This window comes from Brassica napus, chromosome A9 (assembly GCF_020379485.1).
Source record: "Brassica napus cultivar Da-Ae chromosome A9, Da-Ae, whole genome shotgun sequence".
Taxonomy (NCBI): Eukaryota; Viridiplantae; Streptophyta; class Magnoliopsida; order Brassicales; family Brassicaceae; genus Brassica; species Brassica napus.
This window is the reverse complement of record NC_063442.1, coordinates 1,709,876-1,734,104: the sequence shown is the minus strand read 5'-3', so window position 1 is coordinate 1,734,104 and position 24,229 is coordinate 1,709,876. Positions and strand designations below refer to the sequence as shown.

At 36.9% G+C, this 24,229-nt stretch overlaps 5 protein-coding genes across 6 annotated transcripts; 4 read left to right on the top strand and 1 right to left on the bottom strand.

Annotated features, from left to right (window-relative positions):
- The first annotated feature begins 425 nt into the window (after nucleotides 1–425).
- Nucleotides 426–4,839, top strand: LOC125577673 (protein STRUBBELIG-RECEPTOR FAMILY 3-like). The gene is made up of 16 exons (XM_048739261.1): nucleotides 426–685; nucleotides 807–989; nucleotides 1,084–1,216; nucleotides 1,316–1,387; nucleotides 1,484–1,549; nucleotides 1,634–1,705; nucleotides 1,789–1,860; nucleotides 1,931–2,002; nucleotides 2,095–2,160; nucleotides 2,235–2,300; nucleotides 2,367–2,761; nucleotides 2,831–3,458; nucleotides 3,531–3,669; nucleotides 3,871–4,007; nucleotides 4,085–4,241; nucleotides 4,350–4,839. Exons 2-16 carry the CDS (start codon nucleotides 860–862, stop codon nucleotides 4,449–4,451), a joined length of 2,307 nt encoding a protein of 768 aa, XP_048595218.1. The 5' UTR covers nucleotides 426–685; nucleotides 807–859; the 3' UTR covers nucleotides 4,452–4,839.
- Nucleotides 4,840–5,700: 861 nt separating this feature from the next.
- On the top strand, nucleotides 5,701–6,744 carry LOC125577967. Its single transcript, XM_048740189.1, has one exon. It carries the CDS (start codon nucleotides 5,701–5,703, stop codon nucleotides 6,742–6,744), a length of 1,044 nt encoding a protein of 347 aa, XP_048596146.1.
- A 716-nt stretch (nucleotides 6,745–7,460) lies between these two features.
- Nucleotides 7,461–11,806, top strand: LOC125577672 (bromodomain-containing protein DDB_G0280777-like). Its single transcript, XM_048739260.1, has 5 exons — nucleotides 7,461–8,940; nucleotides 9,082–9,329; nucleotides 9,509–9,739; nucleotides 10,441–10,594; nucleotides 10,702–11,806. Exons 4-5 carry the CDS (start codon nucleotides 10,463–10,465, stop codon nucleotides 11,419–11,421), a joined length of 852 nt encoding a protein of 283 aa, XP_048595217.1. The 5' UTR covers nucleotides 7,461–8,940; nucleotides 9,082–9,329; nucleotides 9,509–9,739; nucleotides 10,441–10,462; the 3' UTR covers nucleotides 11,422–11,806.
- A 2,674-nt stretch (nucleotides 11,807–14,480) lies between these two features.
- LOC106398084 lies at nucleotides 14,481–17,271 on the top strand. The gene is made up of 2 exons (XM_048739259.1): nucleotides 14,481–14,941; nucleotides 15,504–17,271. The coding sequence occupies exon 2, from the start codon at nucleotides 15,509–15,511 to the stop codon at nucleotides 16,355–16,357; it is 849 nt and encodes a 282-aa protein (XP_048595216.1). The 5' UTR covers nucleotides 14,481–14,941; nucleotides 15,504–15,508; the 3' UTR covers nucleotides 16,358–17,271.
- A 504-nt stretch (nucleotides 17,272–17,775) lies between these two features.
- Nucleotides 17,776–21,796, bottom strand: LOC125577671 (uncharacterized protein At3g43530-like). Of its 2 annotated transcripts, XM_048739257.1 has the most exons (8): nucleotides 21,078–21,793; nucleotides 20,923–21,003; nucleotides 19,694–20,467; nucleotides 19,440–19,601; nucleotides 18,856–19,348; nucleotides 18,628–18,768; nucleotides 18,423–18,527; nucleotides 17,776–18,318 (listed from the first exon to the last, which is right to left on the bottom strand). In XM_048739257.1, the coding sequence occupies exons 3-8, from the start codon at nucleotides 20,450–20,452 to the stop codon at nucleotides 17,954–17,956; spliced, it is 2,025 nt and encodes a 674-aa protein (XP_048595214.1). In that variant the 5' UTR covers nucleotides 20,453–20,467; nucleotides 20,923–21,003; nucleotides 21,078–21,793; the 3' UTR covers nucleotides 17,776–17,953. The 2 variants fall into 2 exon arrangements, with proteins under 2 accessions (XP_048595214.1, XP_048595215.1); XM_048739258.1 differs by lacking the exon at nucleotides 18,423–18,527 and having other exon boundaries at nucleotides 21,078–21,796.
- Between the last annotated feature and the right edge of the window lie 2,433 nt (nucleotides 21,797–24,229).

Here is a 24,229-nt window from a genome sequence, read left to right as displayed (position 1 = left end):
CTTTTGTCTTTCACCGTTGACACTTTTTCACCGCCCCCTTCCAATCTCTCCATCCATCCACACGCGCGCCTTTCATAATTTTTCTAAACCGGTGGTTAAATCCGGTTAACGTTTTATCTGTTAACTAACAACAGTTAACAACCAATTATTCTCCTTAAAAGTTGACAAGCAAGTCTTGAAACAAGTAAGTCACTGGTCGGAACTAGAATCTTGAACAGAGACCAAGACGCAACTTGCACTTGCACCCCCAAAAAGATAACAAAGGGATACAGTTGTACACATCATGGAGTTAAATCATTGGTTAATTAATTAATACAGTTTTTTTTCCACTGATTATTTTATTCACATTGATGTTGTACTGATCTTAAGAAAGCATTGGTCAAAGTTTCTTTCTAAACCCCCCCCCCCCCCCCCCCCCCCCCCCAGGAACAGAAGAAGAGTTTCCTTTTAGTTCAAATTCACAAACAAAAAAAAGATTAAACCTTTTATGAACAGAGTTTCCATTTCTTACCTCTTGAGTGGGTTCATTGAACCTTAGCTCTTAAGTTGCGTCTTAAAATCTCATCCTCACCCAAAAAAAAAAAAAGTTTGCATTTTTATTTTCTTGGGTTAGGTTCTGTAATAAAAAAGGAAAAGACTTTACCCTTTTATCCGAATCGTTTGTGTCGATTCCTCTGCCTTTCCAGTAAGTTTTCTCTTTCTCTCTTCTTGAGATTGCTACTTGTGTTCAATTCTCTCTTTGATTGGTTTATGGGATCTTGTCTCATTCATGATGGTTCTGTTTGCTTATGACTGCTTGTTTACAGATTCTTAAACATTGTTTGTGTTCGGTTAATGCTGGTTAACTAGCATCAAAACAATGGATGCTGCTAGTAAGAGATCTATTACACAGTTCGGGTGTTCTAAGCTCTACTGTCTTCTTCCTCTGCTCTTGTCTTTGCTGATTTTGACTCCTTCCCTCTCCTTTGCTGCTACTAACCCTGACGATGGTAAGCAAGCACTGAGTTCTGAGTGAGATCTGTGTATGTTCCTTGATGATTTTCTGAGAATTTTTAATCAGCATTGTTTGTGATTTTGAATCAGTTGTTGCAATCAACGGTTTATACGCTGCGCTTGGGGCGCCTTCGCTTCCTGGCTGGACTGCTTCTGGTGGAGATCCGTGTGGTGAAGCTTGGCAAGGCGTTATCTGCAATGTCTCAGATGTTATAATAAGCATGTAAGAAGTTCTTTTATAGTTTATATTACAATTGCACAGATTATTACAGTTTCTAAGTTGACAGTTTATATTATATTTGATTTATTGAATGGTTTATAGAACTGTAAATGCGGCGAATTTGGAAGGAGAGCTTGGTGACAACTTATCTAAGTTCACTTCTATCAGGGGAATGTAAGTCTCTTTGACACAAAATGTTACAATTTTGACTTAGTCAATTTGTATTTTTACTTGTAACGTTTTGTATTTTGCTTTTGCTTTATCTTCCAGAGATTTTAGTAACAATCGCATTGGAGGATACATACCGACTAATTTGCCAGTTACATTGCAGCATTTGTATGTATTACATTACACCCTAACAATGTGTTTTTTTTAATAACGGTTTGTATGATAATGGGTTTTTTTTTTATCTTTTGGCAGTTTTCTTTCAGCTAATCAGTTTACAGGAAGCATCCCTGAATCTTTAGGAACACTAAGTTCTCTGAGTGACATGTAACTTCTTCTTATTACTCTCAGTTTCTATTTGATTTTTTTATTTGTTTTTATGAAAATTCTTACCGTTTTGTTTTTGACAGGTCTTTGAATGATAACCAACTCTCAGGAGAGTTACCTGATGTGTTTCAAAACCTTGTTGGGCTGATCAATCTGTACGCTTGTCTTTTTTTACTTTTTATCAGCTTGTGTGGGTTGTTTTAGTGATCTGTTATCTTTGTGCAGAGACATATCTGCTAACAATCTAAGCGGCACATTGCCTCCTTCAATGGAGAGTTTATCAGCTCTTACAACATTGTAAGTTTTGTTCTCTTTTTGTTTTTCCTTTCCTTATCTGTCTCTCTTGGTTTTGTTTCTTCAGCAGAGCTGATATATCTGAGTTTCTCCAGACATGTTCAGAACAATCAGCTCTCAGGAACTCTAGACGTTCTTCAAGTCCTTCCTCTGCAAGACTTGTAATGTTACTTTCTCTACCAACAATGTTCAAACTCTTAACTCCAAAACTTATAATGTATTTTCTTGGCAACAGAAACATAGAGAATAATCTCTTCTCTGGACCCATACCTGAAAAACTACTAAGCATTCCGACATTCCTGTAAGTACTCTCTAGTTTTATGTTTTTTATTTCTCAGTTGCTCTTTGCTTACATTGGTGATGGCAGAAAGGATGGAAACCAGTTCAACTCCACCACACTTGCACCATCACTGTCTCCTTCTACATCTCCAACACGACCGTTCTTTGGAGTTCCACCACCACCTCCTCCACCTGAAAGAAACCGAGGGAAAATTGATGGTGAACCTCCTTCTCCAAAAGAGCAGAAGAGCTCTTCACAAACCACACGGATAGTCCTCATATCAATCGCTGGTGTCGTCCTCTTCATAATCCTTGTTTTGGCATTACTCTTGCTGCTGCCAAAGTGTTTAAGAAGGAGAAGAAGAAGAGAACGTGCTAGTAGTGTCTTTAAACCGCATCAAGTTGGTGCTGACAGAGGAAACAGAGAGAATGCTCTGGAGAATGGGCCTCCTCTACTCCCTCCACCTGTTCGGTCTGAGAAAGGTAAAAAGATTTGAGTGTCCATTGCATTCTTTTTTGTCATTATTGATTAAACAATGCTTATGGAAACAGTACCATTCACGAAAGCTGGACAAGAACCAAAGGTTTTACATGACATTGAGCGGTTGCAAAGACCTATAACAAGACAGGAGAGTCAAGACATTGACTTCTCAACGCTTACGCCTCCACCTCCTCCTCCTCCTCCTCCACCGCCGCCACCAGCTCCTCCTGTGGTCACCTTTATGCCAATTAAGTCTCCTGAGAGACCTTTTAAGAAGCCTTCCCCTAAGACACGCTTACCCTTATCTTCTGTGAAGCACTACTCCGTTGCATCTCTTCAGCAATACACTGAAAGCTTCTCTCAGGAGAATCTCCTTGGCTCGGGCATGCTTGGGAGTGTTTACAAGGCTCGTCTTCCCGATGGAAAGCTCTTTGCTGTGAAGAAGTTGGACAAGAGGGCTTGTGAACAGCAACAGGACCATGAGTTCATCGAACTAGTGAACGATATAGATAGGATACGCCACGCCAACATCGTTGAACTTGTTGGTTACTGCGCTGAGCACGACCAGAGACTACTGATCTACGAGTATTGCAGTAATGGTACGTTGCAAGACGGTTTGCATTCAGACGATGAGTTCAAGAAGAAGCTCTCGTGGAACAAACGTGTCAGAATGGCACTTGGAGCTGCTAGAGCCCTTGAGTAAGTTTCTTACTTAGAAAAATAAATGAGAAGTTGCATTTGATTTTCTGACTTGTGTTAATGTTCTTAAAGGTACTTGCATGAGGTGTGTGAACCACCAATCATACACAGAAACTTCAAATCAGTCAATGTCCTACTGGACGATGATCTGAGTGTTCTTGTCTCGGATTGTGGTTTGGCCCCATTGATATCATCAGGCTCTGTGAGTCAGGTAAAGTTTTCAACCCCTCTTGTAGTTTTATTAGGGATAAAGTATCACACATCGGGAATTAAAAGAAACCGTAAACCGTAATAAGGTTTAGTGCCAATCCACTTACTACCAATTGGCTTTAAATTGGAAGTTTATGATAAATCCGAATTTAACAAGTTTCTTGGAGATGTAAAACCAACTTTTTTTTATTGTATTAATCAGTTGTCAGGACAGTTGCTTGCGGCTTACGGATATGGAGCTCCAGAGTTTGACTCAGGAGTCTATACATGGCAGAGTGATGTATACAGTTTTGGTGTTGTTATGTTAGAACTCTTGACTGGTAGAATGTCCTACGACAGGTATTGCACATTTACATTTTTGTTTCTTTTTGGTAAAATGTGTATTCATTCATTCATATGAGAGTCTGATTTTATAGGGACCGGAGTAGAGCAGAGCAGTTCTTGGTGAGGTGGGCGGTTCCTCAGCTTCATGATATCGATGCGTTGGGTAAAATGGTTGATCCATCTCTTAATGGACTGTACCCTGCAAAGTCATTGTCACACTTTGCTGATATAATTTCGCGGTGTGTTCAGGTAAAAAAACACATGTTGAACTATTGTGAGAAACTGTGATTATATGCTTGTGATTGTGTGTTTGGTTTGACTAAAAGAGTGTTTGTTCTTTTTTATTTCTTGTGACAGTCTGAACCAGAGTTTAGACCATTGATGTCTGAAGTAGTTCAAGATCTTCTGGATATGATCAGAAGAGAGCGGCATGGTTCAGGGGAGCCTAGCGCAGACTAGTGAATTGCGAAGAAGCATTTTTTCCTGAGGATATTTGTGAATTAGCGGAAACAAGAGATGTTCAGTTCTCAGAAAGAACAAAGGGGAATGGAAAAACATAAAATGAGAAGGAAGCTGATTCTGCAGCAGCTAAAGGGAGGCTTGTTTCATGTAAATTGGATCTTAAGGAAAAGATCATTGTGCTCGTCTCCAGTGGTAGATGATTTGATTGGTAGGGGAGCTCGTTTTCTTTTTTTCTTTCTTTTCTGTGAATCTTTTTTAGATCATCCCTATTGTAATCATTGTTTGTTGAACGACCTCTAGTGTCAAATTGTGTGTTTACTTGTTTCTTTGAAACTTGTTTGTACTTAAAAAAAAGTATGTATAATTTGCTGCGTGTTGTGTTCTTTATAGTGCGTGTACCTTTTATTCATATGAAAAATTGTAAAATAGGAGGTGTACTCTGTTAGTTACCGAAAGGACTTGAATTGTGCTTTTTGTTTTGTTGTTTTGTGTATAAGATGAAGGATTCGAAACTGTCTTTATTTCCCAAGTAACGAGGATTGTTCAGGGCAATCTCTCTCTCCCAGACAACCAAATGGAATAAGAACCTCTACTAGCATATTAAGTCGGTAACAAAGAGAAGGATGAGTTGTAGTGAACAGAAACAGTGCAGAGTACTTTACTAGGACAAGATTGGTCTTATTAAAAAAATTTAAGACAATGATCTAAGCGTCTAGGTCTTGGTGAATCTTGAATCAGTTTCTGTTTATTAACTTCTTTTTCCTTGAATACAACCTCCTCTAGTATTTTTTTCCGAGTGTGTGTGTTTCTACCTTTAAACAAACATTTGTGGTGTTAAGAAAAAAAAACGAACATTTGTACATAAATAACCAAACGAAGTACTTTACCAAACCGGATTAAACCAGACTAAACAAAAGGATAAGTTGTTTGTTAGAACAAATCTAGGAGGATAAGTACAAAAGGAGATGGTTGAGATATTTCCTCACTATAAATCGTACCTAGAGAGAGAGAGAGAGTCTAGACCTTTAACAACAAAAAAACCCTAGAAGCTGCGCATCACACCAACGTTGAATTTGTGAACATGGTAATCTCAAGAGGAATTTTTACATATATATTCTCTTTTTTTTTAGCAGTTCTATGTCTTAAATGTATGAAACCACCCTGCTTGTGATCACAGGTATTAGGGGAACGTTATGCGATACTTGAGAGGTTCAAAGCGCTTAGAACTTTGAAAGTAGGTTCTACTATGCTTTCTCGTGAAACAAGAGCTCCGTTTTGTCGTGTGGTTGGCTACATTTTTGGACTTGAATATGAATATGTAAAGAAACCTTTATATATTGTGAGATTGGAATCGGAGTCAGATTTCCAACTGCCTATCGGTACACGTCTCCCTCTAATCCACGATGAATCTGTAGAATATATTGATGAAGAGGATTTGTTCAAGATATTTCATGATCCAGCAAAGACTGGTGACGTTTTTGATGATGAAGAAGAAGAAGAAGTAAATGATTGCCAGAGTACAACAACAAAGAAGAGAAGAAGGATGAGTACTAATGAACAAGAAATCATTAACTCAAATCATTATGATGGGAGCAGTCAATTTTCAGAACCGAACCTTGGGGCACAAGGATTAATAGACGTTGTTCCCAATCTATTTCCGAGTCAAGCTTCAATGATGTACAACCAACAACAGCTCGATCAACCGAACCAAATGGGATTTTTTCCCACTCTACCCCCAAGTCTAGCTCCAGTGACGCCAATGATGTACAACCAGCAGCTTGGTTTCAGGAGTAGTCAGGTTACAGAACCAAACCTTGGTACAGAAGTACCAACAATGCTTGTAGGTCAGCACAATCTTAGACAATCTTTTGGTATGCGCCAACAACCTTTTCTCAATGCAGCAGCTCCAATGGTGTACAATCCGCCGCATCAATTTATGAGACGTGAGATCAATCAGCCGAACAATATGGGAGTTTTTCCCAATCCATTTACAGTTCAAGCTCCAACGATGTACAACCAGCGGTATGGCAGTCAGATTACAGAACCAAACCTTGGAGCACAAGTATCAACAATGTTTTTAGATCAGAACAATCCCAACCAGCCTTTTGGTATGTGCCAACAACCTTCTCAAAGTGCAGCAGCTCCAGTGATGTACAACCAGCAGCTGCAATCCATGAGACCTGTGACTAATCAGCAAAACCAAATGAGTTCTATGAGGATGTTCAGTGCTGGACAGTCTTCTTACTGTGGCAGAGGAAGCCATGGTCTTGGGAGGGGAGGTCGAGACTAAGCAGAAGCCTAAGTGACATGATTATCTTCACTATCTCAAAAGAGTCTCTGAAGGACTGTCTAATCAACTTTTATAACTAGTTAGTTGAACTTTTCCAAATTATGTAGCAACATTTCTGTTGGGCCGTTTTCTTGCATTGGTTTTGGTTGATCTTTTAGTATTGTTATCTCTTATGTGAATAAAGACTAAATTTGATGCTGCTTTAGGACTTATAATTTTATTAATAAAGGATTTTAGGAAATGTGTATAGAAAGCTTGGTCATGTGGCTTAATAGATGCTTACTTTGTTAACCTCGTTGCAATGTGTTTATTTCAGATTTGTAGGGGAGTTTTGTCTTTCGTGAATCTTGAATCTTTCTCTACTTGTAATCATTGTTCCTTGAAAACATGTTTGTGAACTGTAGATTCGGATCCACTTTGTCCTTGTCCCCAGTGCTCTTGTATATAGTCTTTTTTCAGTATGTGTGTGTCTGTAACATATTTTGTCTTTGTCATTTGGTTCGGTTTAGTTTTTTTTTTCTTTTTTAAATTCTAGAGATTTAGTATCTAATCTGGTATTCAAAAAATTTTGGTTCGGGTAACAAAGTTGAGAACCGACTAATATCCAAGAAAATTTTGAATCTCATTCGGTTTTGGTTTGGTTTTGATTTTCTGTTAATTTATGTTAAAAATCTGATCTTTGGATTAAATATCAACTTTTTTTGGGTTTTCGGATAAAATTTTGAATAATTTAGATAATTTAAATATTGTAGATAAAATGTATTATGGTAATTTGTTTTTTTTTTGGTATTTTGGTTTGTATGTAGTATTTTAAAATTATTTGATTAATTTAAATGTAACAATGACTGTTAATATTTACAAGTATATAAAGTATAAACTATATTATATGAATTATTCAGTTTTGATTTTTTTGGTTTTAGAGATATAAGTGGCTCGGGTAATTCATGAACCGATAAGAAACATTATGCTTACTAATCGTAGAGGTCCAATAAAAAGTGTTCTTAGAACATATCATTATCCCTGTCTCTTAGATAGGTTTTTTTAGTCTAATTGGGATTTAAAAAAAAAAGAAAAAATGTAATAACTAAGTCTGAGCGTTTTTAACTCAACCCGAAGTACCTACCTAGACCCGAATCGGAAAAACCGAATCCGAATCCGAACTGTTATACAAAATATCCAAACGGGACTTATGAGCTTAGTACTTTGGTGTTTGGTTAAAATCCGAACCGAACCGACATCCGAACTAGGATCCGAAGATATCCGAAATTAGTTAAATATGTTAATTTTTTTATATATTTTAAGATGATTTAGATATTTTAGGATATTCAAAATATTTTTTTAGTTTGTTTTAATTGTTATTTTGAATACTTTTCAGTTAATTTAGATAGTTTAACTAATTTTTAATTAGATTTGTAAATAATTTATATATTTTGAAAAAAAATTATCAATTTTTAAGGTTTAAAAAATATATTTTTGGACGATTTTAAACATTGGTTACATCCAATCCGAACCGAACCCGGAAGGAACCGAACTGAAACCGATCCGATAATTAGTAAAACCCGAATAGTACTTTTGAACATAACACCGAAAATCCAAAAATCCGAATTAACCGGACCGATGCCGAACGGTCCACCGAACGTCGAGGCCTAGTAATAACTATAGAAGATGTTTCTTAATTAAGCAATGGAAGAGACGTCTCTTCTCTTCCTCTCTTGGCCTGTCCTTAGTTTCTTCCTTTTTAATCGGGTATGTATGATCCGCGCGACGATTCTTTGTTCTTTGCTCTTTTATTGGTGTAGTTTACGAGCAATTCTCTAGCCCAAGTTGTGTTATTTAGTGTATGCACGTAAGCTGTTCGACGATTTGCCTGTGGGAGTATATGTTGATTAAAGTTTTGTCACAGAGATTTATAGTGGATTTAGCTTAGAAAGATCTTACCCTGTAAGAAGGGTTTGGTGAAAGGGGAAGAACTTTGTGAAGAAAGTAGAACTTGTTGCATACAACTAGTGAAACGCAAGTGTTACTAAGATTTGACAAGAGCTTACGTATGTTCAAAAAACAAACAAGAGCTTACTTATGATTTTTTTTTCCCTTACTAATGTAAGCAGGAAGTTTGGTGGTGGTGGTGATACTCTAGTTGCAATGACAAAGAAGAAAACACCACAGATTCTCAAGATAGATACGGCACTAAAACTTGTAAGCTTCTCCTCCTTGAAGCAACCACATTTTGGGATTGAAGAAGCTAAAGTTTTAATCTTTCTCGAAAACCCTGTTTGGATTAGCTTCTTTTTTACTTTGCATTGATATCTCATGGCTCTGTGTTTGCTCGTTTTCCAGGCTGAGAAGTGGGTTGCCAACATGTTGACGCCTGCAGAGGATGATCCTATTGAGGCTCAACAAGAAGCTCGACCACTCAGGTGAAGCAATATTTTATTCTCTTACATGTTGGTTTTGCATTTCGTTTGCAAATACAAAGTTGAATAGAAGTATTGTTTAACATAAATTTGTATTTTTAATATGGGCTTGAGAACCTAGGAAGCTTGAAGCAGCAATATGAGCTTACAGAGGCTACAAACAGAGTGGAGGTTGATTTATGAATTATTATTATGCCTCACATTCTTAGTACTTTTGATCAAATGGGTTTAAAAGTCTAAACCTTTGTTTTGCTCCTCTAGAGATCTCAAGTTGAGTTAATATGAACTCTGTGGATATAATATATAGGCTTATGCTTGTCTTAAAGATGGGTTTTCTCGAATTTATGCAGGTCATTTGGGGCCAAGGATGAGATATTCTGCTTGTTTCAAGGCTCACTTGACAACCTAGGAAGCTTGAAGCAGCAATATGGGCTTGCCAAGAATGCAAACGAGGCGATTTCGCTTACAAGACTCTCCGTGACAGAGCTCCTTACCCGGCTAACCACGTTGTGTCACACCTAAGTGGCGATTTCGCTTTTGTGGTCTTTGATAAATCAACCTCCACTCTGTTTGTAGCCTCTGTAAGTTCTTTTTAACCCCCTTTTTTACTGTGAGGTAGATTGAATTCCTTTTATATGTTGATTGCATTTCTTTTACATGTTGATTTTGCATTTCCTTTTTTATTTCAAAATAAATTTGTAATTTTAATAAAAAAATATTTAATAATTTTTTTAAGAACTCTTAAATAAGAAACTTGCAACTCTTAAATAAGAAACTTGCAATGGAGACATAAATGATCGGGTCTCTTAACGGAGTCGCTTAACACATATTTATTACTTAAAAATATTAAAAATAAATAAGAGACCCTAATCGGGTATGTGGGATAATGATGCTCTTACTCATCAAGAAATCACTAAAACCAATGATGGCGAGATTAAATAAACCATTTCTCTTTCTCAAAACTCTCTGAAAGAAGAAAATCTTATTTTCTCAATCATTTTTTAGATTAGAAAATTTTACCATCCCTTATATAAAACTTAAAACAAAACAAAGGAGTCAGGTTCCTTGCTCTTCACTCTACATAATCTTTTTTTTAATGACTCCTACATTTGTTTTGTTTAATTAGTAACTACTCACTCTTCATACGCGCGTGAGATTCCAACGACTCGGTTAGTGTGGAGTTTCACACGCACTTACAAACCCTAACGGTCTAAGCACTCGCGCCATATATCAGTTTCTTTAACTTGTTTCTTCTTCTACGCTCTCTCATCTTTCTCTCTAGAAACTTCTCCTTATCTCTGGCCATGGCTACTGCTCCAACTGATAAAGACGAAGTGCAGAGAGAGGAGGTTGATCCCGCCAAAATAACCGAAGAAGTCAATGAAGAAGCTATCGAGAGCTCTCTTAATCAGAATCGTCAAGAAGACTCGATCGCGGTAAGCATATTGTCTATCACGCATATTGTCTCTGCTTCTTGTGCCCACCATTAACGTTAGCTGAGGTTAGTCCTAGTCTTGTTACTAATGATCCAAGTCTTATTCAGATTCGTAGGAGTGGTGAAACGATGGGACGTGGCTCAACATCGTCTGCAAGTCAACAGAACCGTGGTCTTGTTCCTTCTGGCGCTCAAATGTCTCAACAGATGATGATGCCTCGTCCATATCAGCAGGAGCGACCAGTTGCACATTTTCAAATGCCTCGTCCATATCAGCAGGAGGGATCAGTTGCTCCTTTTCAAATGTCTCAACAGATGATGATGTCGCATCTTAGACCAAGTGTGCCTCCATATCAGCAGGAGCGACCAGTTGCACCTGTTCAGAATGAGTTTACTCAGCCTTTTGGTATGCAAAGGGGAAAGCGAAAATTGTATGAGGCAGGTGAGAGCTCCTCCTCTAGGAAAAGGCAAAACCAGCAGCATCTATGGCAAATTGAAGCTCCTAGGGATTCAGAGGGGTATCAAGAGTACTTGGAGCGTCTAGGAGGATCATCAGGTGGATCACTTGGGGCTTTTAGTGCTAGGCATCCCTTGAACCAGCGAAGGCAAAATCAGCCGCCATGGATGAACTACACCAACCAGCCGCAGCAACAAGCAGTGAGGCCAGTGATGAACTACAACCAGCCGCAGCAACAAGCAGCGAGGCCATGGATGAACTACACCAACCAGCCGCAGCAACAAGCAGTGAGGCCATGGATTAACTACAACAACCAGCCGCAGCAACAAGGAGTGAGGAACTACAACAACCAGCCTCCATGGATGAACTAAAACTACCAGCCGCAGCAACAACGAGTGAGGCCAGTGATCAACTACAACTACCACCATCAGCCCCAGCAATTCAACCAACGCTTTGGGTTCCCCGTGAATATGATTCAACACCACCAAGCTTCTCCCAGTGCAGCAGTACCACCACGGCCTGAGCAGAATCAGCAACTTCAGCCTCAAACACAACAGCCAAGGCAGTTTCAGGGGTCTAGCGCTGATGAACCATCGTCTTCAGGCCAAGGTCAAGGCTAGAGCAGACGAGGTTAGGTAAAAAGTAAAGGACGATTTTCTTTCAAAAAATAGACTTCAGATTGATTTTGATAATTGTAAATGAAATAGAAATATTGCTTACTTTTTTAGTCAAAGATCTGTGTAGAAAACTTTTCAACTTCTTACCAATAAAAAAAAAGTTTAAAAGGAAGTGTTATCTGACAGTTAAATGGTATACTACGAGGCCCAGTAGTTTCTCCGTCGATAATGACACGTGGGATTCATCGGACGTGTGGTGTAAGATAGTTATTAAAATCAGATTACAAAACCATGAATTTCTAAACGAATCACCTTTGGATTGTGTTAATGGGCCACCGAGAAAAAGGTTTTTTTTCTTGAGGAACAAGGAAAGTGTATAGCAAGCTGGTTTGGATCAGAAACACAATTAGGGTTTTGAAAGACAAAAAAAATGGATGTTCTCTGTCTCTAGCAAGTTTTTGTTACTCTATATCAGTGCCCGTCATTTATACACTGGATCCTTCTTTTATGGTGTTGATCAATTACCATTAGATAAATGTTTTTAGCTGTGACCACCCAGATCAGTTAGGTTATGTTCTAATTAATGGTGATGGTCTAAGGGTACTTGTCTCAGATTATTTATAGAAATGCTTTGGCTGATTCTGCAGCAAAGATGAGGCTCCTTTTGTGTGAGTTTGGTTGCTTGTCAATTGCCTCTTTAAGAGAAGATGATCAGTGTGCTTGCTTCAGATTGGTGGAAGTGTTTTCCTTTCCCATTTATGAATCTCGAATAGTCTCTAATCTAATATAATCTTTGTTCCTTGAAAACAACATCCAGTACTATAAAAAAGGTAGATTCGGAACAAATTTGTTTCTACCGACCTTGTATTTTTTCTTTTCTTTTACTATGTGTCTTTGTGTCTGTAACATACTCATCTGTTGGGCTTACTAATCAGTGGAGGCAGTGCCGGTCCGGACCGAAATGGTGCCTAAAGCGCATATATGGTGCCCCTCATATATTATTAACTTTTTATATTACATTTTAAATATTAAATTAGAATTATGCGAAACACTAATAGAATATAAATTTTTATTTTATTTTACAATCTGTGTCTCAACCATCTTATATATACAATTAATATTATCTTCAGTTTGTTTAATCATTTAAAAATCTGCATAAAAACCTGAAATCAGAGAAATATTAGTGATTGAATGAAAATTATAACGTACACAGAAAGAGAAAAATGCAATTTTAATTATCAATTCAGATTAACATTACTTTAACGTGCATAATTTTATCTAGTTTTATAATTTTCAGAAACATAACTTAATGATAATGTTATGTTTGTTCAAACTCCATAAATCGTAATCCAGATTATAAAAGTTTCGAAAAAGAAAAAAGAACAAATAAATAAAAAAGAGGAAAAAATGTGAGATTCAACAATTCCATTGTGCATCGACGATCAAATAATCATAGAGGATACCATTTTTTCAGAGAAAAAAAAAGAATCTGTTTGAGATGAACCGAAAAAAGACATACAGTTTTTTTTTATCTAGTCTCTATTTTATACTTTATATATGCATATATAAACAAACTAAATTATTGAAAAGAAAGAAACTATATCTTGTAAAAAAGGAACGTGACTAAACCAGTTGTTATTATCAAAAATATTAAAAGCAAATATGTAAGCCCAAGCTGGGAATTGAACCTTTATCTTAGGGTTGAAGATCATTTATTTTTGTCTGCTAAAGCCACTAGGCTAAAGGAACTTTTGGATAATTTGGCGCCCATAATTTAGTTATTAATTCTGGTGCCCAAAGTTCTTGCTTTACGGACTTTAGCCCAGGGTCGGGTCTGAGTGGAGGTTCAATCTCTTCATGAAATGGTAAAACCAAAGATGGTGACGATAACTAAAATCAGGTCAAGGTGTCTAAATATAGTACCACAGACTGGTTGTAGATTCTCAGAACATGAATCAACAAATGCCTTTCACAAACGCAGCCATTTCTCATTCTATCACCAAGAATGATGATCTGAGAGTTCTTGTCTCGGATTGTGGTTTGGCTCCATTGATATCATCAGGCTCTGTGAGTCAGGTAAAGTTTTAAACCCCAAATAATCTTGATTCAGATGGCTTCACCTCTGTAGTTTTATATATTAGGGATAAAGTATCACACATCGGGAATTTAAAAAAACCGTAAATACTATATATAAGGTTTAGCGCCAATCCACTTACTACCAATTGGTTTTAAATTGAAAGCTTATGATAAATCCGAATTTAACAAGTTTCTTGGAGATCTAAAAGACTAAAACCAACTGTTTTGTTGTATTAATCAGTTGTCAGGACAATTGCTTGCGGCTTACGGATACGGAACTCCAGAGTTTGACTCAGGAATCTATACGTGGCAGAGTGATGTATACAGTTTTGGTGTTGTTATGTTAGAACTCTTGACTGGTAGAATGTCCTACGACAGGTATTGCACATTTACATTTTTGTTTCTTAATGGTAAAATATGTATTCATTCATATGAGTCTGATTTATAGGGACAGGAGTAGAGCAGAGCAGTTTTTGGTGAGATGGGCGATCCCTCAGCTTCACAATATCGATGCGTTTAAACTCAATTTAGCATCATATCAGGCACAACACGTGCGCTAGTATAGAGCCAAAAAAAACATACCTCTGAGTAAATGTTCTATATTTTTTTAACTTCAACAAAAGCTCAACGGAAACATAGTTCGGGAAAATTATGACTAGTGAAGAAGTCTAAAACTCAAGAAAGAAGTAGCAAAATACAGACATAGGCTCCTATCAGTGACCGTCGGATTTTAATCTAGAAAGGGACAAAGGACAAAAAAAAAATCTATAACCACCAAAACTAATCTCTTATGGGACAAATGAGTGTAAGTTATGATTATACCCTTAATGAAAGCTCAACATCAACCATTGGATCTGATTCTTCACGTTATAATCTGAGCCGTCCGATCTTTAAAGATGAAATATTTACAATAATGCCATTAATGAAACTTGTCTCTCAGCCGCTGGATCTTATGAGTCTGTTTTAATCTTAGCCATCAGATTTTGTCTGGGTCCCACAGAAAATTTAATCACTCTTCTTCTTCTTCCTTTCTTCTTCAACCATACCCAACCACGAAAATTCATTTCCTTCACCAACCAAACCTCTATTCTTCAACTCTTCACCCAAAAACCTTTACCTCTGTTTCTTAGGGTATTTTTACAGGTTATGACACCGTGAAACATCTCATTTGCGTCGTCCTTGGTTCTGAAATCTATTGGTAAGTGTAAACTCTCTTCCTCTCTCTTTTTTGTCTTTCTCTCTTATGTTTTTATTGTTATTTGTTTCGGTTAAGTCATATAAAATACATGCTAACTGTTAGTCAGATTATAAGGTTGGTTGATATAATTTTGTTAGAGTATGAAACATAAAATTGTAAAAGAAATCGTTTTTGTGTATGGTACAACCGGTACAACTTGTAACTCAAAATTCTTTAACAACTAGTTTCACTGGTACAACTGATGTAGTATTACTAACATTTTTATAGAAAATGTATTATTAGTAAATCTGGTACAACTGTGTTCAAAAAAAAAAAAAAAAAATAGTAAATCTGGTACAACTAAGTGTAAAACATTGAATAGGTGGTATTGATACACCTAATATAACTTGTAATAGTCATGTGCAAAATGAACGTCGGATAACTGGTATTACTAGTATAACTTATAACTAGTTTGATATGTAAACCCGTCAAAGTGATAATATAACAGATATTTTTTACAACCGTAAAACTCATATAACTTGTACAACTACTCAATAATATTGTTATTTTTTACTCATTTCAGGAAGTATGGATAGCAATGGATCTGTGGTGATACACTTTGAACATGGTGTAGACCGACATATTTCTACTTTGGTGATGAAAGGAAGATATGAGGAGATTACTTATTCCCACTTGGTTGATAGAATAGGCAAAAAACTGAAGATTGATGTAGATGCCACCAAGCTTCAACTGAGTTACTTTCCGCTGGTCTTGAATAATAAAAATTCTTGTTATATCTTGGATGATGAAGATGTTTTAGGATATTTGATGATGGTAGATAAGAAGAACCGACGTTGTGTCTTGCATGTGGAACTTGCCAAAATCGTCTCAGAAAATCAGAGCAACGAGATGTTTTCTATGAATGAGGAAAATCTGAGTGATGCCAGAGCTAATGATGGCATGGTTGGAGTTGGAGAGTTGGAAATTGTTCCTCATATTCAGGAGGATGAGTTTGAGCATGAGAAAATCAGTGAAGAGGGTGATGAAATGGATGATAGGGAGGAGTTGCCGGCTGTTACAGCAGTTGAACCTCCTGTTGTCAATTCTGAATGGGATGATGGCATTGATATTAGTCTTCATCAAGAATTTGCGACTAGAGAAGAAGTGAGGGATTTAGTGGACAAAGGTGTGCATTCCAATTGTTTTGAGGTTGATATACAGAAGTCGAATCCTCGGGTTTACATATTGAAATGTCGTGGGGCTGGATGCAGATGGTATTTACGAGCTGCAAAGCTGAAGAACTCTGATTTTTTCTCTATCAGAACGTATAGAAAGATTCATACGTGCTCTCGTGGAGATGCAAGTGTCATGAAGAAGAAGAAAAGAGGCACGCCAAGCTTGGTCGCATCAGTGGTGCACTCTGATTATCCCGGCTAAAAAGCTGAAGGTGACCGAGCTAAATACATTTGAAGGTCACTACAATGTGCTTGGAGAGGATGGTCATGGTTATTTGGTTGATCTGGGCAACAAAACATGCTATTGTAGGTGTTTTGATATTGATCGGTATCCTTGTGTGCATGCACTTGCTGCCATCATGGCGCGTGGAGAAATGGCTGAACATTATTGTTCTAGGTATTACTGGATGGAGCAGTGGACTTTGGCATATTACAGGACAATATATCCAGTGCCTCATCATTCAACATGGGAAAGTTCTGAAATTTCTGAGGAAATCCGATCTCAGGTTGTCCTCCCTCCATATGTGGAGAAAAAAAAAGGAAGACTACAAGTTACTAGATTCCCATCTGCCGGAGAATATCGGAGGAAGAGAAAGAAGAAGTTTCCACCATTGATTGGTGAAAACGAAGAAAGTGGCAGTGATGGCAGTGACAGTGATAGCAGTGGTAGTGACAGCAATGACAGCAGTGGAAATGGGAACGAAGGAGGTGACAACGAAAGAAGTGGTAACGAAAAAAATGATGAATGAGTCTCATTTGTGTTGTAGAATTTATTTGTGTGTTGTGGAACTTATTTGTGTTGTAGAATTTATTTATGTGTTGTGGAACTTTATTTATGCATTATGTTGTTTCAATCAGGTACGACAGGTGCAACATGGTAAAACTTGATAAAATATAACACTCATATATATGTGTTGTCTTACTGGTACAACTAGTAAAACTCAAATAGGTTCGACTGGTAAATCTAGTACAACTATGTCTAATTTACTAAAATAGGATATGCTAGTACAACTAGTTCAACTGTGCAGGTTGTAAAATTTAAATATTCTTTTGGGTGTTCTCTATTAAAAAACCAATCAAATAGTCTAATTTTTAAGTGTTTGGAAAGGTTTCTTTGTGTTTTGTATTGTGCTTTTTTTTTTTTTAGATTTCTATCTCCATCACAAAAGTTTGCTTGATCTACCTTATACTTTTAAGGTTTGTTAACTTGTTTGTCCACTTATTTTTTGCAAAACATACATGACAAGTATTTTCACAATAGTTATGATTTCATTGTATCCGGGCAAGCATATGTAAACATACAACAGTGGTACAACTAAGGTAATTGTATTTTTTATATGGTACAACTAATATTTTTCGATTTCACTGCCAAAGTATAACTATGTACACATTGGTACAACTAATAAACTAGTACAACTATGTGAAACTACAACATTTTAAATGTGTATCACGTTTTAAATGTTCAACACATTTTAAATTTGCAACACGTGATTTTGAACTATGTAAAACTAATGTTATTACGTAGTTGTACTAGTTGTACAATTCTTAAATGTTATTGGATTGTCATACTTGTATTAGTGATTCCATAATACCTGTTTTAGCATAATACAACGGTCCTAATACAACAGAAACAGGAACATAAACATATGTCATAAGTTTTAACACAACATCCACATAAGTCATAAGTTTTAACACAACAGAAAACATAAGTCATAAGTATTAGCATCAAAAGAAACATAAGTCATAAGTTTTAGTTGGAACATAAGTTTTAGTTCTTAAAAGCTATTCCAAATAGCTATTAGTTTTTCTGATACGGAGACCTGAGCGGACGAGAAGGTTTATGGGTCCTCTTTGGCCTGGTCTCCTTCTGATCACCAACTTTTTCCTTATCACTAGCTGCCTTTTCAGCAGCAGCTAAATCTGCAGCAGCCTTCTCTGCAGCAGCTTTCTCTGCAGCAGCCTTATCATCAACCTCTTTCTCGAGTTTCTCCGCAGCTTCTGCCATCACTTGAAGAGTAGATGGCGAGTCCTCCACATCTGTCTTGCCTTCCTCAGTTTCACCCTCCTTGTCAGCCTCTGTCTCGCCCTCCTTCTGACCTACTTCATCCTCATTGCCAGCGACCTCATAAGCCTCTTTCGCAGCCTCTTCCTCACCCTCAACATCTACAACAAAACAAATTACAACAAAACCACCACACAGCAAAATTTATATCACTGAAGCAAATCTAAACCGATAGCACATGAAAAAAAAAACCAACAACAAATACCTTCAGGTGTTGTCTCAGTAGGAAGAGGAGTGTGTACAGCTGCAGTGACAGCATCTGACTCGCTATTCTTACCATCCTTATCAGCTTCTTCTTCACCCTCAGCATCTACAACAAAACAAATTACAACACCACCATCACACAACACAATTTATATCACTGAAGCAAATCTAAACTGATAGCACAAAAAAAAACCAGCAACAAAAACCTTCAGGTGTTGTCTCAGCCTCTTTCGCGCCATCCTTCTCAGCCTCTTTCGTGCCATTCTTCTCAGCCTCTTCTTCGACCTGTTTCTCACCATCCTTCTCAGCCACTGCCTCACCATCTTCATTGCCATTGCCCATATTATCTACAACATAATAAAAATGAATACCGCATCAAAACAATTCCAATGCAAATTTGACATCAAAACAAAACAAATTTTAAAATCAATTACCTCTTCCTTTGCCTCCTGAAGCCTCACATGTTTCATATTCACCAAATTGGAATGACCAATTTTCTCTTTGAATCTTGTCTTGTTCCAACTCCTTTACTCGTGCTGCCAAGAGACGAATTGTTTCGTCTCTCAATGCAAATCCGTCATCCATTCTCTTGTTCAATCTCAATTCCAACTCTTTTACACTCTCACGGCCTGCCTCGCCCCCTGCCTCGGGTTCCTCACATACCCTTTCTTCCTCCTGTCCTTCGAATATACCATGAGGCTCAGATTGTTGCTGTGTGGTAGGCCGGGTTCTCACATCCATCTCGAATAGATCCTCCCAAAATATTTTTCCTTCCGGTTCTATAAGGATCCGGTTCCAACCGTCAACGGCTATGTCTGCCTTATCTGAATCATCTTGCAGCTCCACGTCTTCCACACTCCCTTCATCCATGATTTCATACAAGAGGTCTAGTTCATCTCCCTGTGGTTTCAGCGTACTTGAAATCACCTGAAATATGACCAACAACATATCACACTTAAAATTATCTATGAACTTGAAGATAAAGATAGAACAATACTTAAAAATTAAAATATTTTACCTTTGTGTTTCCAAGCGCCTTATAAATCTCTTCTAATGCAAATCCTGTTGTCCCAGTCCTCTTGTACTTCCATTTGCACATTCTTGGGCAATCTGGGAGACAGTTTGGATCAGGATCTCTGAAACTTTCCCTAAGGACAGGGATACATTCAAAAGCCAATATCTGCATATCATTTCACACAATCATATTAGTTATATAATAATTAATTACTTATATAATAACTAATATGCTTATGGAAAACATAATTCATATACCTCCAAAGGGATGACAAACCCAGGAAATGTCCACTGCATATTATTCTCTGGGAGCCCTTTAGCGAAATGATCCCTCAAGTGGAAAATCTCCTTCATACAATCATCAAATGTGTAACGGCCCCATGGAAACTTGTTGCAAAAATCCAGATCATCTACTGCCTGGAGAATGAAAGGCTCAATGAAGTATGCATTTCTTTTCCTTCCTCTTATTACTCTGGTCAAAAAATAAAGAACCGCCATCTTCAGACGCTCATCACTACCATCATCAGCTTCCATCTTCTCAAGCTTCTCTAAGACATCCGCTTCTGTCACTCTCAGTCCCTGTTTCTTCCTATTCTTCTCCTTAGTCTTCTTCTGCAAGTGCTTAAAATGCTTTGTTGCAAACTTCATCTTCCCTTTTATCGGATAGTTTTCAGGGTATGATCCGCAGTATAAACCAGAGAGGAGGGCATGTTCCCTGATAGAGTATCTAATTGGAACACCGTTTACCCCAAACCAAGCTTGTCGCTCCTTTCCTGTATGCATACAACGAAGTAGCAACATCCACAATCCCTGAACCTTTCTTTTCTCGCAACAATCCATGTGGAATAAATGCTTGAACTGAGGGTGATTCTCAAACCAACTCTTCTCTGACTCCTTAAAGTCTTTAATCGTCTCCAGAAAATCGTGTTGGTGGCACCTTAAGGAGAGCTTGCAAGCCGTCCAATAATCACTCGGCTTGAAGAAAAAACCAACAGGTCTCATTGGTTCTACGGCCATATTCTCCTCCCCAGCCTGAAGACACAAATAAGAACACTAAATACACTGAATAAATATCCGAGTTACACAACACAAAATCACTTAGTTGTACCAGTTAAATTAGTTGTACTAAAAATAATATTACTAGTTGTACTAGTAAACCTAGTTATACGACATTTGTTAAACCAGTTATACATCAATAAAACCATATACTTAAACAATACTCAGTTTAATTAGTTAACCTAGTTATATTGTTAATAGTTGTATCACTTACCAGTTGCATCATTTTTCACTCTTTTAGTTATACTAATTATACGATACTCAGTTGTATAAGTTAAACTAGTTATACTTTTCATAGTTGTACCAGTTATAAATTCCACTGAATATGTTTTACAACATATTATTACCAGTTGAACTAGTTTCATTCTTTTATTTGTTAGTTCAACTCTATGATAAATATTTCTAAAACCATTTCAAGTTGACTTGTTTACCGTTCTTGGCGCGTCATTGTCAATGGTAGCAGATCCAATGGCAGCCTCAGGTGGGTTTGAATCACTGTTGTTAGATCCAATCTGCTCACGGTTCCTATTTGTTAGTTCAATATTATCATAAAAATTCCAAAACTATTTTAAATTGATTTGTTTACCGTTCTTTGCGCTTCATTGTTAATGGCAGCCTCTGGTGAGTGTGACTCTCTGTTGGGATCCTCTCTGTTGTTAGAAGTTATTGGAGCTTGCAGTGGATTCTCCGCCTCACTGGGTGTTTGAGTAGGTGCTTTTTGTGGCTCAATTGGAAATGATGGGCTTGGCGTACCCTCTCTATCATCCTGAGAAAGCAATTCCGCTGATGGTGCCGGGAATGATCGGGATCGGAATGTTGTTCTGGTGAAGATGCGGTCCGACGCCGCTTGGTTGGATTGGATGAAGACTCCGACGAAGATGAGTCTTGCTTCCTCTTCTTTTCTGCGGTTTCAGTCTTCTTCTTTGCTGCATCTCTTTTTTTTTTCACGGATACTCTCCTCCTCTTCACCGCTGCAGCTTTCTTCTTCACCGCCGCAGCTTTCTTCTTCACCGCCGCAGCTTTCTTCTTCTCCGCCGCAGCTTTCTTCTTCTCCGCCGCAGACTCGTTCTTCTTCTTCTTCTCCGGCGCACCTTCCTTGTTTGTTTTTCCGGCGAAGCGAGTCTTAGGAGCCATAGTTTTCCAATGAGTGACACGAAATAGAGAAATAGATGAGATTCAAGGGACCAACTTCAAGATGATTGTTACAGAGTTTGATTAGTGAGGGAAGACTGAGGGAGATAGTGATTTGAGATTGTCGATTGTGTTTGGATTTGTGTTTCTTGGTTACGTCGAAGAAAAAAAAAATTAGGGATTTAGGGGAAAACAGATGGGTCGGGTCGGGTTAGTAGTAATTGGGTGGGTAGAGTGGTTGGGTTTGTAAATATGTTGAAATTTTAGGTTTTCTGGTATTTTCAGCTGAATTTCGATTTATTATTAATTCATTAAAGAATTAGAAATAGAAGTGTCCTATTCCAGATTTTTGTGTGCCCATTTGGTCCATCTCAGCATTTGATTCGTGACCGTCAGATGAATGGGGAAAAATAAACAAAGTAAAAAACATTAGAACTGAATAAATAAAAGAGTATGAAATTTTGTTTATTTTGTTCCTCATAAAAACTGGAGAAGAGTCTTTTTATCCATAAATTTATTCTTCCATGAACAATGTAGAAGAATAGAATGAAACCCCTGCCAATAATTTAACTAAAATTCCAATCTAATTTGTATAAAATTTGAGGAATAAAAAATTCACCAAAAAAAATTTCCTTAAAATATGATCAATAGTTGGAGCCATAGTTTGGGAAAATTACCCTCGTTCTCATATGGCCTATGTTTATGCAATTTTTTTTTTTGGAAAAAATGCAAAGATATTATTACCAACTTTTTTTGTTTTTGACAGAAGTACAAAGAAAACAAAAAGCGGAAAAAAAAAACAAAAACCTAAACACAAACTCGATCAAGTTAGAACAGATAAGGTAAACACCAACCACTGCCGCAGTCCCAAAGATCAACCAAGTCCGCACCTCCACTTGCCGCGAAAAGACGAACCAAGTTCAACCGAGAGTCGGAACTTGGTAATTTTGGCCTCCCCGATGAATCCGCTCTTAAAGATAATGGCCCGCCTAAGAACAGCTCACCGAGAGCTTCAAAGCACCTGCCCACACAAACAAACAGCAACAGCAACAGCCACACACATCCGCATAACCAAACCGAGCATTTATTAAGCCCGGAAACGGCCTGTACACGATGCCAAACCGAGAAAATGGGCCACAACCACCATACTCCTAACCTGAGCCCATCCTGCACACAACTGCCATGCACACCACCACAAGATGATTTAAGCAAATCTTTGTGATGCTGGGATGTGTGCAAAAAACCGAACGCTAGAAGCAGCGGTCAAAGACACGAGAACCACCACACGCCCGAAGCCGTCGAGAACCAACGAACTAAAGTTGGTGCTGCTAGAGCCATCACTTGCCACGCAATGACCGGAATAAGAACAAGGGCACATCCCAATCAGGACCCCTTACTCCGACAAGCACATTTATGCAATTTCTTAGACATTGTACGATCTATTATGCATGGTAAAAGATATCAAAATGGTAGAGCTACAGAACTGAAGACGTGAGTATAACTATATCAACCAACTACGGTAATTTGGTTTGCAGAAATGACAACACTTGAAAACATGACTAACACTCTAACCAAATTCAAGCTACGCGAGTGCTAGACGGGTATCAGAATCATTACATGGAGGCTGGAGCAGATTTTAAGAAGTGAGATGCAGAAATAGAAATTATTATAAACATGCATTAAATGAAAAATATTACACATCATCATCATTATCCTAATTCAACCGCTTTGATCCTTAGTCCTTCAACTCTTATTCTGATGAAAACAATTTTAGTTTTCTCAAATGATAATGGAAATAAGAATTCTAAAAAAAAAAAGAATGTTTGATCAAGAAAAAAAAAACAAGATTAAATTCCAAAATAAGAAAAAAAGTACACTCGAGAAATACAAACAAGTGAGAAGGTAGATCAAGATGATTTTAACTTTTCAACTTATTTTATAATATGTGATTAAAAAAGCACACTTAAAAAAAGACATAATTATTCTAAAATAAGAAAAATATTTGATTTTAGTGTATAGACATTAATTATTATTTTATTATATATATATATATTTTTTTTACATCAAACATTTACAGACATTAATTATTATTTTATTATATTATTTGGTGTATATAATATATATTGCATAGACCTTAAATGTGGTTTTATATAGAATATTACTAAATCTCATCAAAATATATGAAGTGTTAAGAAAATATAAAAATGATTCTATTTTGAATATAAAACAAATAATATAATAATAGGTTCTTACTTATATAAAATATGTATACATATAAATTATTAATTTATAATTTTAACTGGATCATATATTTACGTAGAATTTTTTAAAAAATATTATCCTATTATTTTATCGATTTGTATCAAATTTTGAACCGGCTGGAACGGACAAAATTTATTAATTTATAAAAATTATTAATTTATCGAATATTAGTTTATAGAAGTTCTACAATATTTGGAACTCAAAACTATTAAATTGTCTTACCTAATAACTTTTGATCGATAGAATAATAATATAAATTAACTTTTTTGAACAACACAATAACTATTTTATTTATGATTATTAAAGAATTAAGACTATATCTTTTTTTTTTTTTTTGTAACTGAA